This window comes from Neopelma chrysocephalum, unplaced genomic scaffold, assembly GCF_003984885.1.
Source record: "Neopelma chrysocephalum unplaced genomic scaffold, ASM398488v2 Primary Assembly neopelma1_105, whole genome shotgun sequence".
NCBI classification, from domain to species: Eukaryota; Metazoa; Chordata; class Aves; order Passeriformes; family Pipridae; genus Neopelma; species Neopelma chrysocephalum.
The window spans coordinates 77,903-94,638 of record NW_020897769.1 but is presented as its reverse complement, the minus strand read 5'-3'; the positions used below and the strand labels follow the sequence as shown (position 1 = coordinate 94,638).

The following is a 16,736-nucleotide window of genomic DNA, read 5'->3' as shown; positions in this document are numbered from 1 at the left end:
AGTAAATATTAAAAAAATGGGGAAAAGCGGCAGTTAAAAAAAAATAATCACACTTCCACTGCTTTCTTCTGCTGATTCAAAAAGCAGGGCAATAATTCCCTTTTGGAGGGGGACACAACTGTGACACCACCATTATTTGTCTCTGTTACAAGTGCAAGCAGAGGTCTGTAATAATGTGAGTCTCTATGATCAATTAAGCCATGAAATCTTTAATTTCACAGAATATACAGAGCTTGCCTGTAGGACTTACCACCCACCCCACCTGGCAACTCTATCCACCAAGAGCACACGCTGCCTGCAGGTGCCAGTGAGTTCAATAAGAGGAAATTAATGTAATTTTGACCATTTAAACTCTAAAATGTGTCCTCCAAGCATTTAGGTTCATTTCCCAAAGCTCTAGGTATCCTGTATAAGGAACACGAGTCCCATTCTGTCCAATCTGCTACAAACTGGCTTGGTATTGAGGACCAAAGAGAACTTTTGCTGTATGCCAGAAAGTCAAGCAGCCTCTAATCTCCAAACATTATGTTTTTATGATTCCTTTGCAAGCCTGATTTTATTTAACGCTGGTGCTTCTGACCTGTGTACTCCAGATGAACCTATTTTGATGGTCTTGGGTAATTAAGAGAAAGTTTTCCAAGGTTCAGCTGAGACTTTGTAGGCAGAGAATAAAGCCTGTGTCAGGCTGGGGAAGCAATCTGTAACCTGAGCTTCATATTTTTTTTAACACTCAGCAGTTGAGTCAGCTCCAGCGGGAGTTCCACGCTGTAAAACAGTTTGGATGCAATCCTAGCAGAACAACTTGATGGGAAGCCCAGCTCTCTGCCTACACTCCTGGTTACTACTCACTTTTCCATCTTGGATTTCTCTCACATAAATAAGCCAAGCCTGCTGTTGGGAAGGCACCAAGTACCTGCAGCTCCCAGAGGAATTCTGAGGGGAGCAGATGAGGAGCTGTTGGCCAGCAGCGTTTTCCCGTTATACATCCATCATCCTTCCTTGTTATGAGTCAGATGCTGCCAGGAGAACTGCAAATCCTGAGGTTTTGCAGATGACTGTCACTTACTAAAATCTCCTCTGTCATGGGGAACTTTTTCTTGCCTGTTTGGATGACACGCACCAGGGTTGCTGGTTATTATGTTCACTCTGGCAGGACATCAGGAAACAAAATGAGAAATAGCATAAGAGAGGATTATGTCATCTTTTTCCTCTTGACTGCCCACCACAGATTCCACCCTCTAATCCCTGCTGCTGAGCACCCTCCAGATGACATTGCTCTGTCCAACTTGTACCCACTGGTTTCAAGATCAGCCCATGGAAATGTCACACCCTGGCAATATTTGGAGGCCTGTTTACAGCAACTTCAGCACAGTCAGGTCTCCACCTTCAGAACCTTTTTTCCAGATGTGCAAATGCTCAGTGGTTGCTTTTGGTGTACTGACACTTGCCAAGGGCTGAGCTGGAGGAATTCCTCAGAGTCAGCCTTTTTGTGCTAGAAAATGCAAAGCTGGGTTTCTTTTCAAGGAATTACTCCCCTGGGAAAAAAATAAATTTGGAAGCTCTCACAAGGACGTAATATGAAGCATTTTTACTTTTTATGTATATTTTTTTAGTGAGTCACTCAGGTGACTGAACACAGCTGCCTGACATCCTTTGAGTCCCCCTTGGTTTCTGGGATACCCATGTGATGTAGGATTGACAGATTCAGTGCCTATGGCCAGGCAAGTGAGTTGTGCTCCAAGATCCAAATGTTGCAATGTATTTTGTCAATATCCAAGAGCCTTGAAAAATATAACTTCTGCAGTGACTGAAGAGGATTTTTCCTTGTGTTTTGTCTCAGCTGGTTAACACAGTGGCTGGCTGTTTCACAGTGTCTCATGAAACACTATATTCTTTAGGATCAAGGAGAGATAGTCTACCTTCCATGCATCTCCCCATCCCCCAGCATCAATACTGCTCTTCATGTATAAAAAAATTGGGCTATATTAGTGCTGGACCTCTACAAGCCTTTCTATGACATCATGTGTGAGAAGTCAAGTACTTTTGGAAAAAAACCAAAACAACACACACACACAAATTTTTCTATCCCCGATTTACAATTTCCAAAATCTTTTATCAGGGGAGAAAATAAACTAATTGTAGGTTTAATTATTGCCATGCAGTATCCCTGGAGCACAAGGCATCCTCTCCTCATATTCTTGTACTGCATGACCCAAGAGCAAACTCTTGCAAACCATCTGGAAGGAGAAGAGACGGACTCTCGAGTGTCTGAGAATGAGGAAAGCCTGGGGAAAAATTTAAGGCAACTACATTTTCATAGATGTACTGATATATAATTAAATAACGCATACATTTAGGTCAGACAGCTTGTTTTCAGTTGACCAGTTATTTATCTGGTATGTGCTGCCTTAGTTGATTCCCATTGGGGAATCCAGTCAAGAGGGTCCTCAGTGCAGGCCACACGTGCAGAGCTGAGCTGAACTTTTCTGTTAGAAACTGTCTGTATGAGGAACATGTAATTCACATCTGTAAAAAATGCACTTTTTCACATCTTGGTGAGGACAAGCTGTTGTAGGAGATGAGGTGAGATCCGTTAACATCTGACAAAAAGGAAATTCCCTTTGTATTGTCTTCTTCTTAACTGGGTTAAGTTAATAACTTGAGGGGTGGAAAGTTCTTCTTCTGTTAGCTCTCAGTGTAAATAAACCCTGGTTTTGAAGATCTGGCATGCCTGAAGTCCTGGGACACACAGGGGTTTGTTAGCATTTCAGTTCCTTTCTGCAGGACCCTGCAGATCATGTTTACATTTATCCCTCTTCCTGGCATATTTATTTTTCAAGAAAACACAGTTGGGGTTCTCATCTGCTCATGTCTTCAAGTGCATAAATCTGCCGGGCTTGTTTATACAAACCTTTCTGAAAGGGATGACTGGCCAGGACAGAGGATGTGTTTTGTAGAACCATTTTGTCTTCTTTCCTTTCTGCATCTGAAAAGCTGCAACTTGTTGAGACAGAAGAGGCTGATTCAGGCTGGGTGAAAGTCTCCTGGGGCAGATGTCCAGTCTACCACTTAGAGAATTTACACCATGCCATGAGCTGTTTCCTGGCTTTCTGCACCTGCATAAGTTGCAGTCACCACTCCTCCTACTAAATTTTCATGGAAGGGTTTCAACAAATTAACTGGATTTTTTGGCCTGATTCATCGCTCAGTGTTGACTCGTTGTGCTCACTAGTCAGTGAGAACCATGGCAAGGGCAAGGGCAGAAAATGTTTGCTAGGACACAGGTAGGGAGACAAGCCCTGCTAGACCCAGCCTGGCACCTACACTGTCTCAGCACCTCCTCTAGAGGAGCTGAGCCGTTCTCTTTTCCCTCCCCTTGAAAAGTCTCCTTTCTGCTCTAGAGAAAATGTGCTGATGCCAGCTTTTCCCCCTTGCCCTCGATATTTGCTCTTCGGAGACAAAGCACTGAGCTGCCCGGGGGTGTTTCATACCCGCTGTCCACGGGCAGCGAGGGCAGCAGGGACATAACCACGGTTGCTGTGTGTTCCCCCAGAGTGCCGGGTGATGAAGGGGAGCCCTGCAGCTGCCACGGGCAGTAAGTCCTCTCCCACCCCTCAGAAGAGCTCGGCCAAGAGCCCAGCGCCCATGCGCCGCAGCAAGTCTCCAGCCGATTCAGGTAACCATCAAGATGGTGAGTGATTGTTTCTTGGTGTCTGAATATTGACTGTGCTCAAGGGAAAGGCACGTACTGTGTGCGTTTGCAGAGGAAACCCTGGTATTCTTTTGAAAACAAGAAGCTGGTGCTACGGGGGCACTTAATAAATGTTGGAAAGGAATTCTCTGGTTGGTTAAGTGCAGTTGTGGCTTGAGGTTGTACCACCCACAGTCTCACAGCCTCCTTCCCTAGCAATATTTTAGAAGAAGTTTCCGCTTCACAGGCAGGAAATCAAGGCCCACAGTGCTTCCAAATATCCTCTATAGATACAGACTGATTTAGAATAACCTTCTGTGCATAGCTAGTGGTAATTATTGTACAGGTCAGAAGTGGCTCTTTCTAATCATTATTTAAAGAAGACCAGTGATCCTGCAACTGGAGAACTGGTGATGGGTTTATTGATGTGATCCTGAGACAGTCACTCAGTAATAAAAGAGAAGGAAAAATGGGAATTTGCTGCTGCAGCTTGCACCACTCCCTCCTCCTTCAGTAGCCCCTGGACTGGTGGTGTGGCACACCTGGAGAGCTGCAGAGCCCAGCAATTGAAGGTTGGGCTGCACGTTGTAGTAATTATAGTAACTGATAGTTTTTAGAGTCATGGAAAGTTCCTAGAGTCACGATGAATCTCTAGTGTGTCATCTGCTTGCCTGTTCTGTTCCAAAAGAGAACCAGACATGGCCTTTCACTAAAATGGCCAAAGCACAAAAAAAGGACACCAGGATTCCAGGAGAGCTTCATATCTTGAATTCAAGTGACCCACAGTGTTAACACAGGTGATATAAAAGAGAAATTACTTTTCACCCTCATGCTAACACACAACATATTGCATGGGAACACCACACAACAGCTGACTATCAGTAGACACTGGATTATTGGATATAAAATTCTCTTGACAGTAATCAGAAGGATTTTCCCCAGGAAGCAGTTTGATTTTTTAGGGTCTCTTGGTTGCTTCTTTAGCTACTTAAAGGAACAGTGTGAAATTGGTTGGCACATGCTAAGACTCTGTAATTTTAAAAAAGGTATTTCTCTGTAAGGGGATTTTACATTCATAAAGTTTTTCTTCAATATGCCACTGTAGGTTGTTCATAAACTAAGGCTTGCTATAATCTAAAAAGCTTTTATAATCCCAAATGCCTTGTAAAGTTGTCTGGGTACGTTGAAGGCATGATGGAAATTGTGTTGTTGATTTAAAAACTCCCAAACTAACATTCATTGATCTGGGAGTCAGCTCATGCATGAGTTGTGAAACAGCATTCAAACCTTCTCCATAAGCATCAGGTACTAATTACCATCAGAACAAGACTTTATTGCATGAGCATTGTGAAATGGCAACCACTGTGTTCCTGATTTTAACTGATTGAGTGACTTACAGGAACAGAATGGTGAGTCATCTGATGAGGTTTAATGAACACAGTCAGCGGAGCTTTTCAGAGGGAGATTAAAATAACCAGAAATGCTGAACAATAGCCAGTTCCTGGAGTTAAGGCCAGTAATGAAGGACAAATCAGGTTTCTTTAATCCATCCAGACAAGGCTCTTTCGTACTTTCCTGTAATTTCAATACAGGAAGAAATGGCAGCCTGTCCTGTTTAATAAAAATGAAAAAGACTGAACTCCTTCAGCACTGGAAGATGGAAGACTTGTTTACTCGGGACAGAGAGAAAAAAGAATACAGTCTTGTATTCTTGTCTTGAATTTGTAATAATTAAGTGGATTTACAAATCTTTTAAGAATCAATATTTACATTTAGGTGGATTTTGAAGTTATCACATTAAAAAGGCAAGGAATGCTGACTGAAGCCTGATTAATAAAAGACTATTTGACATTTTTTTCCCCCACAGAATACTAACCCATTTAATTTGTGAAACTGTTTAAAAATAGTTTTACTTCAAACATATTATTTTTTTTTGCTATGTGTTTGCTCTCCTACCCATTCATACCTTTTATCTTTGCTGTCTTTCACTCTGCTGTGGTGATATCAGATACATTGTCATATCAGAACCTTTAGTTTCCTTGGTTCTGTGTTGTTAGTTCCTGTTCTCTGCAGTTCTTCTCTAAGCAGGTTTCTGTACCCTTTTTTCCCACCAAAGTCTCTAAGGCCATTGTGACATATCTGGGCACAGATATCAATGCAGATTCAGGGGTAAATCTCCATGCTGCTTCAGTGAAAGAGTTCTGAACCCTCCTCATTACAAACACACTGCAGTTACAGAAAAGGATGTTATTTTCTTCCATTTCTCATCCTAATTATTCCATTCCCCCACTAAAGCATATGGGAAATGGTACATTATTTATCAGCAGAATGAGAATGCAGTGGAGTTCCATGTGGACAGTGGTTGCATGCATTGCCTACAGAGGCAGCTGAGGCTTAATTCAGGTTTATATGAACTGTGATAAATTCTTTGGCTGTCTTGTTGCAGCAGTCCTGGTAGCAAACTATGTAAGTGGTCAGGTCCCATTCCAAAATAACATGGATTAATTTGGAGTAACAGAGAACACACAAACACAATATTTTGTAAAAAAGCATCAGGACAAAAGGACAGAAGTACAACAGCAGAGAGAGTGCGAGCTCCCAGCTGCAGAGATCCATGTTCACTGGCTGAATTGGTCCCTTCTACCAGAGGGAATTTGCCTCCTGCCTCGATGTGTCATGGCCTCACTGTGAAAATCTCAGTTCCCCCTAGGCAGCCAGAGCTCTTCAGCTCCAAAGATATTCAAAAAGTGAGGTAGCTAATCCACAGGAACTTGTTAAACACTGTTTTTGTGGTGTGGTACCTTCCCCTTCATTTACCGCACAGTCATTTAAAGGAACGAACAAATGAAAATTGAACAAATGAATGAAAATTAAAAGAATGAATGAAGAACGAAGAAATGTCTTGCTATAAGCAGATGGCAACAGACCCCAGTCCTTATATTCCCAAGGGGAATCCGTTCTTTCTTCCCTCATTAACCCCCAACTCATATATATATATGTGTATATATATATATATATATATATACCTTCTCTGGTTTGACCCAGCTATTCCTCCAGACTCTGTTTCATCAGGGGACTGTTTTCACCTCTTGGTTCAGTTTAACTGGAAGGCCCTGGCTGCTTTGCCAGCAGTTCCACTGGGCTTCCAATATATTATCCTCTACTTTCCAGCCTCTTTGTTACTGGAGCTGTGATGTAGCCTTTCATCTATATCCTCCACCCATCTCTCACATCATGTTGCTTCCAGCAAAATGCATTTAGCAAAATACATCAGGATTTTACTTCTCTCCCTCCAACAATGTATCCAAGTGCCTTTCTCTGTCTCCCAAATGTTACCTAAGAAAGCTGAACCTAGTTTCTCATATATCAGGTGTGAATTGAGATTTGGAAGGGATTGGTGTCTCTGACTGGCCTTAGGTGAGCTTAGGTTGTTGTGTTTCAGTACAAACTGAACATGCAAGAAAGATACAGGCAAACTAGAGAAAATCCAGGAGAAATTTTCTCTAGAAACTGCTTTAGGAGCAAAAGTTGAAGGAAATGGACTGATCCAGGTTAGAGTAAAGGAAAATTGAGAAGGGACAGTTTAACACTCTTTGAATTCATTTAAAGTATTGAAAAGAGGATAAGGATCAATTTTCCTGTGTACCAGTCAGGGATAGGACAGGACATTGGTTTAATAAGAGATATACAGATCAGATATTAGGAATACTTTTCAATTATAAACAACTTAGTTACTGCATCAGGTCTCTCAGGGAGCCTGTGAATCCCTGTCAGACTTCATGCAGTTAAAAAATAAGATCTCTACCAGGGATGGCCCAAATACATTTGATCCCAGTTCAGAGCACAAAATTGGAGTTACAAAGCTTCTGTGGTATTTCTAGCCTCGATTTTTCTTTCTATGGAGTCAGCTTTGCTAGATGACAAAGCTTAGAGCAGTGAAATCCATCCCTCTCCTAAGATAACAGAGGAAAACTGTGCATAAGGAGGGAAGTCTCTGTGCTGCTACTATGGTCCATGAGACTTAAATGGAATAGGATCAGCATGAGGCTTGGCAAAATTTCTTTAACAGACTGCTCCAATAAGGAGTCAAACCAAGGAAAAGACAGAGCTGAAGCTCTGGGGAGAAATACAGGGGAGAAACTAATGATGTCATTTGCCATTACTTCTTTGTTATAAAAACGTGTCTTACAGTAACTCACATACCAAACAAGGGTTCAGTTTTATAACATGTGTTGTGATAGGAGAGTTAATGATTTTTAAAACCAGTCCTTTGCAGGAGAGAGCCACAGGTACCTGAGCTGAAATTTGAAAATGTCTTTGCCCAGTTTTGCCTTGATTTGGCTCAGGGAGAATATGAACAGGCCTCTGAGGCACTGCTGCAGGACCTTAATTTCTCAGTCCTCTAATGGGAAGGCTTGGATAGAGGGACAAAAGCATAGTCACAAGGCAGCAGCAATTAGCAAAACAGACACAGAATGTCAGTCTGTCCTGACTGCAGAGCTGGCTCCCCGGGGTCATTATATATGAATGTGTTAAAAAGGCAGCAGATGTCTTTGGGATTGCACATGAGAGACAGCAGCTTGTTCTCTCGCTTGTGCTATGTATGTTCTGCTCACTGACAGTAGACAGTGAACATCCAGGGAAAGATCCCCTCACAAAACCTGGTAAGAGGAGGATACCAGCACTGCAGAGCTGAGGGGTTGGAAGTTTGGAGGTGCCTGAGAGAGGGATGCCTGTGCAATCTGAATTCTTCCACTCCTGAACAAACAGTACAATGGAGCCTTTATTTTTCCCATGGCTCCTCTGTCCTGGAGTGCAGGAGGGCTTGTGCTCACTAAACGAGCTGCTATTTCTACATTTGCTTTATGCTGCCCTTGTACTGCTTGTTCCCTCTCTTTAATTTCTTGATGACACTTCAAACCCTGACCTGGGGGCAAACCTATCCATGTATTTCGTGGTTCTTTCTCTCACTCTTGTGGTATATGAGCATGTGCTCCTCCAACTAGGAACTCATCTGAATCCTGGGAACCCCAGTCAAGCAAGGAGCATTAACCTTATTTTACAAATTGCTAGAAATAGATATCTCCACACCTTTTGAGCACTCACTGTGATCCCTGGGCCCTGCTTTTTCCAGTTCTGTATGTTGATAGAAAGGGGAGTTCAAAAGATGGACCTCACTAACGTCATTTACGGGTCTTGGTGCTCATCATCACTGGAAATTCAGGTCTGGAGTCCCAGTCATCCAGGCAAGCCTGAGCAACAGTCATGGAACAATTGCATGTGGGAATTTTGGCTAAATCCTACCAGAAGGCTGAAGAGGGACTTTTGACAAGACCATGGAGTGATAGGACAAGAGGGAATGGGTTTGAGCTGAAGGAGGGTAGTTTTAGATATTAGGAAGAAATTAGGGTGGTGAGGCCCTGGCACAGGTTGCCCAGAGAAGCTGTGGCTGCCCCATCCCTGGAAGTGTTCAAGGCCAGGTTGGATGGGGCTTGGAGCAACCCTGAATAGTGGAAGGTGTTCCTGCCCATGGAAGGGGGTGGGATGAGATTCTGTGATTCTGTGATCCTAAAACATCTGTGGGAGAAGGAGACAGAGAATTCAGCTTATCTGGATCTTTCATAGCCATCTCAAACATGACATGATTATTCTCCCTCGTCCCTCTCATGTGCTGGGCAAGCCTGATTTCTCTCAAGTACAAATTGCCTTGTGCACTGGAGGAGATAAGGAGCCTATGAAAACAATGTAGTGCACTTGTGCATGCAATTAAAGGATGTGTTATATGCACAAAGGGCCTTTAAGGTAGATTGGGCTTGCAAAGCAAATACAACGACATAAATAAGACATAAGACACAAACAATAAAATGGTGGGAAAAAACCCCCAAAGAATTCAAATAAAAACTGGTTATAAAGAATAGTTCCCATTAGCTGAGTGTGGGTGAGATCCTGAGCTATCCTAAGTCATCAACAGATTTTAGTGGAGCAGCAGCATTATACACCACCTGGGATCTGCTCTTTGCCTCTTGATATTTTTTTGCATTTCGGTTCAAAAGAAATGCAGGCAAGTTTGCTTATGAACACTATTCTTCATTAGCAGACATAGAGAAAATTAAACTGGGCTTCTTAATTGTTGCTCCTGCTGCAAAATTGTACTGTATTTGTAATGATATCCATCCATCTCGTTCTATTTCTGATTTGGATGTCACATCTGTTTTTTTGTTGATGCTCATAAAATATTAATATCCCTGCTGTAGCACTTAAAAGTCTCATTGTATTAGGGAATTTCTATCCTTCCCTGCAGCAATTACATCCATTTGCTGCACACTGACTGTTTGCTGTTCTTCCAGTCTTCCTCTTTGGGGAAGGGAAATTTTGGTTCTTTGTAGAGTTGTTAGGTGGCATTTTTCATCTTAGGAAGATCAGTGGCAACTGAAAATAAATAAAGAGGCTTTTTAGGCATGGGAGAAGGATTCTAGCTAATACAGATTATATTAGTAACTATTCTATCCCACATTTTCTTTAATAGGAAACACAAAGTCACTTGGTGAAATAAAACATAAAAGAGATCCAAGTTCTTTTTTACTGAATTGCCTTCATTATATGTCATATAGTTAGAGAACTCTACATTTTTCCCCATCAGCCTCGAGGGCAGCTCACTTTGTGGAACTGGAGCACAGTGAAGTGTCACAGCACAGTGCAGGGACCGGCGTGTAACAGTCTCTGGGTTTCCATAACTAGTTTTTTCCCCCGACCAATCAAGAATGGTCTGAGTGGAATGGGGAGGTGAAGGGTCACTCTCTTCCCCAATTATCCATAAACCATTATTTCTACCACCTTTCAAGAAATCAAGACATTTCCTCAGTGACGTGCATTTGCAATGGGAAAAAAAACTGTCTGTGATGAATAGCCTCCTCTTCCCAATAGAGGAGGGAATGCATAGAAATGAAGACAGAGGACCCGTGAATTGAGTCTGAGCTGCTGTCCTGTGCTGGCAGCTCCTCCTTTGTCCTGAGGCTTACATGTTTCTCTACACTTATTTGAACTCACTTGTATGACGTCTGCATTTGGGTCAGTGATGCTACAAACCTGAGCTACCTCCCCCCTCTTTCTCACAAGAAGGTAACAGAGAAGAGGAATGAGGCTGTCTTAGGCATTAAAGCAAGAGTTGTGCTGATTTTGCTCTTAAAAGTACGACACCCATATATAATCTTACTGTATGATACTTTATACACTTCTTCAGTCTCCTCCAGACACTCAAGTACGTGCTGTATTTGCTTATTTTTAAGTACCCCATTTGCAGATTCAGCTATTACAATTGAAAACATAAGTCCCGTGTGCTGAAATCATCCACCCTCCTCTGTGCATGCCTTTACAGTCAGAGAAGTGATATAGAGAGATACTGGGCACTTTGAGAGCAGGACAGCCCAGCCTGGAGTATTACGTGCTCGCTTTCTGTGTGAAACATCAGCACAACTCAAAATTCCTTTCTTAAGGGCAGGGATTTGTATATTTATCTGGAGGGCCGGCAGCACTACAGCCATTCAAGGAAATGACAATCAAAATATTTGAGGTTTGGTTTTGTGGCTTGTGCTGAATACATAAACATCTGGAGTAGGTTTTGGAAATGCCACTTTCTATAGACTTGATTGGGATATGTAGTTTAATGCTAATAAGGCCTCCAGCCTGCTGCTGCTTGGATTGCAGAAAAGAAAAGGCCAGAAAGGACAATATCCTTGGACACAGCCAGCATGAATCTGAATTCCCTCGAGTAAGGCTGCTTGTGCTGATGGAGCTTTGTGTTTAAACCCCTGGTAACAAGAGGATCTGTATCCCTGGAGTTGATACCTGACCTGTGAATGACCAAATTCACTATGTGTAAGCATGTCCTTAGGTAACAGGTATTGTGACACCTGGCAATTATCAAAGACATTTGCTTACCCCAGTGAACATCAGCGGTAGGAAAAAAATTGATTTATCCTTATTCCATTTGGTTTCCCTTAATTTTTTTCTGCATAATTTGCTATTTACTTTGATTCCTTTTTAGTCCAATAAATGCATAACAGCTTGCCCTGACATAGACCCATGCCCTTCACTTTTGAGTAAAACTCAGGGCTGTGAAAGCCTGGAAGAGTCATTTCAAAAGCTATTTGGTTTAAATGAATAACATTTTTTTTTAAATTAATAATAACTATTTTTTTTCAAAGCAACATGAACAAACAAATCAACCCAAAAGACCAGATTTTGATCTTTGCAAAGGTCTTTGCAAAGGATTGTTTCTTGATGTAATTCTCCTGTTCCTCCCCTGATAGACCATGTCCACTTCTCTGGCGCAGGCAGCAGAGGAAGAGCAGAGATGTGTCATGTTACCCTGTGCTTCCACCAAGGCTTCAGAAGGGCTCTTTGGTCATTTAATCCCACCCACAGCTACTACATCCAAGGCATTTCAGGCTGCTGTTTGTCCAATTTGTAATCATCTAACATTTCTTGTCTAGGATTCAGGATATCTTCAGCCTCTGGTTTCCACACGCCCTTAAACTGTTTGAGAACATAGACATTGTCTTTCTGTTTTTGTGATGATGTGTATCTTGGATCAATTTGGTGGATGTTTGCTGTGTAAAATACTGCTCCTTCTATTTATTTTCTATTCCACTGTATTTTGCAGTCAATTACCCTGAGTAGCTGAAAGCCTTGAGTTAGATTAATAGCCGTGGTATTTGTTTGGATTTTTTCTCCTGCCTGACATGAATAAACTGTAGTGTTTCTGTGTTAAATGTTTGGAGACCTTCCATCTCCCCAAAGGAGAAAGATCTTCCCCTTGCCTGTCTGATTTCTAGCTTCTGTCTTGTTTTCTGCCAGCAAACGGGACCTCAAGCAGTCAGCTGTCCACACCCAAATCCAAGCAGTCCCCGATCTCCACACCCACCAGCCCAGGGAGCCTCCGTAAGCACAAGGTATTACGTTTCTTATACCTTACTACATCTGTTTCTGCCTCAGTTCACTCAGACTTTTGTGACATTTAAGCCATGGCCATATTCTCTGGAAGCACAACTCCTTATGTTGAAACAGTGGAGTTTGTCCCTTTACCTGAAAGGGTTGTCACTTCAGACTCTGCAGGACGGTGAGCAACAAATCATTGGCCTGTTTCCTCTACTGGAGTTATTAACATGTGCTGGAGAGCATCCAGATGGATCAGAAGAGAGAACTTAACCCTGAGCTTGTATCACTATTCAAAAAAGTTATTGATGGATATGGTTTCATATAAATCCTCCTCTCTTGGAAAGCCTCAGTTGTTGGCAAATCCGGTCCATTAAACAGCAGAAGCAATGCAAATGTTACTGAAGCTCTAAGACATCACTTTAATGATGCTCCTCAAGAATTTATTTTTTTTAATTATTTAAGAGCATGCTCTGTTTTACAGGAACCAGCTGATTTTTTACAGCTGGTGTGGTAATTGTGATCTGGAACAGTAGCTGGTTTTCCTGGTCACAAACAGCATGTCTAACAGGTAGCACAGCATCCTAGTAAAGACCTGTAATCCTGTGCTGGCTCATAGATAATTCATGTATTGATTTATTTAAAAGGTACAGCAGCTGCCACAGCTTTTCCAGTTCCTGTTGTTTGGTGTCATTCTGTGCTGAGTCCAGACTTTCATTTTTGTGGGTCTTTGCATTCCTGAAAAGCCATAGTGCTGCTTCCACCAGCCTTCACTTGATAGGAACTTGGACATAAATGTGGGTGTGAGAGGAGGTCAAGGAGATTTCTCTTTAGTAATCAGAATGCACCTGTCATCCTGAGAGTGACTTTGAAAATATTGACTTGAAATTCTGAAAGAGTAATTTAAAAATTCTGGTAGTGCTGAGGTTTTGCAGTCAGCGGCCACGTGGAATCTACTGGGGGCTAAATTGCCCAGGCTGGGCTCATTTTGGTTAACAAAGGGGTAGCTGAATTCAAATGAAATCTGTTTTCCTCAGGACTTCACTCTGATCTCAGCTGCTCAGTCTAGGTTTGAGGAAATGAACCAATTTTAACAAAATGTGTCCAGATTTATTGTTAATTTACAACTGAGAACAGAATCTGGCCCATGGTCTGAATTCAACAATTGCTTGTGTATATTCAGCAGGAGTAATGCTGTAAACTGCATCCTCTGTTTCAGCAGCAAGGACCTAAAATGCTTTCCAAACACTATCCCATTTAGAACTGTGGAGATGAGGATTTGCTTCCTGGCAAAGACCAGTAAAACTTACCTTTTTAATGTATTATGTGTGCTTTCAGCTGGCTGGTTTGTGACCTTTTCCGATGAAGCCCCGAGAACATTTGTGATAGAGGGTGACTGCTGGGGGCAAAGCCAATTCAGTATGATTTTCTCCACTAAGTTAAGCCAATCAGCAAACACAAATGCAGCATTTTAGGTTATCAGAATATTCACGCATCATTGTCTTTCTCCCAGGAGCAATTTCCTGCTTATGATGAAATCACTTCTTTTTTTTCCCCTTAAAGCTCAAATGGTAAATGCTTAAGTTGAGCACACCACAAATTCCTATTTCACCTCTTCTTACATCAAGATTTCTGTGAATTTCCTTCCTGAGTATTTGGGGTTTATTTCATTTTGCTCACAGTTATTACCTGTGTGTGGGTCAGAGTCCAAACAGGTCCCAGGAGAGCGTTAGTCCTTGAGCTGGTTTGTGTTCCTAATTCCATGCAGAACTTTGAGGAAGCGGAATAAGATGGTTACCCAAGAAAGGGACCCTGGAAAAGCTTTACATTCAGCATCTGATCCAAATAATAACCTTGGGATTGTTTTCTTAACCTTTCTTGTTGATCAGAAATGACCTAAAATAAGGAATAAATCATGGAATGTGCTTTCCCTAGAGATTTGTCCTGAAGGTAACTTTCAAATTAAGGTAAGGCTCTTTATTGTGGACTTAGGTTCAAAGAGACCTGTTTAAGGCAAGGTCCTGCTCTTCCATGTATGTGTTAAAATGGACACACTGATCCAGAAACAAAAAAAACATCACTTCTCAAACTTATCCCTGAACAGACATCTTTCTTCTGGCACCAAAAGATGCTCTTGTTCCACTGTGTGAGCATCATGTCTTGATTTTAGCCTGGTCAGCCCAGTCCAGTAACCAGTGCACGAGTCTTCCACCCTGTCCCTATGAACTGCACAGAGCTGGGCCACTCAGCTGCTTCCTTATGCATGGCCAAAGGTGGAAACTCATTGTGAGAGTTAACATTTTCTTCTTTCTCCCTACAGGACTTGTATCTGCCTCTGTCTTTGGATGACTCTGATTCCCTTGGAGATTCCATGTAGAAGCGACACGGAGCTAAATGTCCATATTGCGAGCATTGTCTGAGATACAGCAAAGCACTTCTGCCAAAATAAGCAGATAGGTGACTGGTGCTTTCAAATCAAAGGACACACAGTTATATGTCTTTTTTTTTTCCTGTGATTTATCCTCTGTGCCACAAATCAACACCTGCCAGTCTATAGAGATAGAGGGATACCATTCGTCTGAGTTACAGGGATGCAAAATGGACATTGTGAAAAATTTGGGGCATTTCTGTGCATTTCCCACCTTCTTCTATTATTTCTTTTTCTGCTGCAGCTATGTAATTTTCCTAGTGATAGTAAAGTAGCTCCCCTGGAAGTGTGCAAATGGATCCCTTGCTGACCAGTTTGCAAGCTCAAGTAGAGCAAATGATGTTCTCCACCTGTCCAAACTGCCAGCATTTGCCAGCTCGCCTGTTCCTCATTTACAGCCCAAATTTAGCACCCACATACTAACCAGTATTGGTTTTATTTCTGGAGGGCAGGAAGGGAAATGACTTACTAGTTTGATGCTTAATATGCCAGCAGAAGCTTGGCTGAGATTAGGAATGGCTGTGTAAGATGCTAAGTAAGGTTAGTACAATAATTCAAATTATTCAAATATTGGGATTTAAAAAAAATTAAGCAAAAACCCATAAATCAGTTCTCTGGAGTGGAACACCTTCCACAAACAACCCAAGGGTACTGCTAGCTGGTAAGAAATATTTATACCTCCCCTATGGTATCTCTCTATCTCTGTTTGTAACAGTAATGCCTTGTGAACAGCCAACACTGAAAACACTGTGAGAATTTGTTTTCAGGTTTGACACCCTATGGTCACTTTTTATAGCAAAAAATCAATACACTTTTTATAAAGGAAAACCTTGTATCTGTGTTTTGGGAGTAAGGATTCAAGCTCCTTCTTTTTTATAAAAGCTGGTAATTTTCCTTTGTTTAAAAAACACGCTCAGAAAAAAAAAGTACAAAAAAACCAACCACAACTGCAGAAAAATAATAACAGCAACTCAGTTTAGAAATCTTGTCATCACTGCCAAAACAGACACATGTAGGGGAAAACAAAAGGTCAATTCAAAATATTGAATGTTTTGATAGTTTTTGTAATGTTTAAGACTACATATTTGGTTTTTTTACACTTCAGTATTCCTAACTATGGCCAGATTCTCTACTTATATAAAAAATTGAATTTTGTGGTGTTAACCTCCCCATATTTTAAGAAACTCTTCTATCTGATAAAAACAAACTTGCTGTATTTAGAGAAACCTTTTGCTTTTATTAATCAGTAGTGACTCCTACAGAATGCAAAGTTCATCTCTTCACACAGGGCTGGCGGTTTTTACTACACTGAAGCTTTGTCATAGGCCAGCTGGCATTGCCTCCCTTCCTCATGGAATAAGCTTTGATGAAACTGATTATTGCAGAACTTTATTGAAATGAAATCTGTGCAATCAAATCTTTCTTTGTTGCTCTATTTGCCTTTTTTTTTTCGACATAGACACCTGTTTCTATTGCCTTGCAACCCCTTGTGATTAAAATGAATTATACTGTTGTGATGTTTGATGCTACATGGATGCTGGGTTGTTCCCAAAGCCACTCCACGTTTTGTTTGCTTGCATTGCAGGTATGAAACAATCTGTGCAGGCTGCATCTTTAGAGGTTCATGTGATCTTACATAGAATGCAACTTAAAAAAGAGATTTATCAGAGAGAGGTCAGGACT

The 16,736-nt window shown here is 41.6% G+C and overlaps 1 protein-coding gene across 8 annotated transcripts in view; it reads left to right on the top strand.

Annotated features, from left to right (window-relative positions):
- DCX (doublecortin) overlaps nt 1-15,881 on the top strand; it is an 80,925-nt gene extending 65,044 nt beyond the window's left edge. For 2 of the 8 annotated variants that reach the window (XM_027696148.1, XM_027696150.1), the window contains exons 5-7: nt 3,554-3,676; nt 12,548-12,642; nt 14,946-15,881. In XM_027696148.1, the coding sequence (XP_027551949.1) occupies nt 3,554-3,676; nt 12,548-12,642; nt 14,946-15,002 (275 nt within the window). In that variant the 3' untranslated portion in view covers nt 15,003-15,881. Of the gene's footprint in view, nt 1-3,553; nt 3,692-12,547; nt 12,646-14,945 lie in introns of all 8 variants that reach the window. The other 6 variants (XM_027696144.1, XM_027696145.1, XM_027696147.1 and 3 more) reach the window with 5 other exon arrangements.
- Nucleotides 15,882-16,736: the final 855 nt, after the last annotated feature.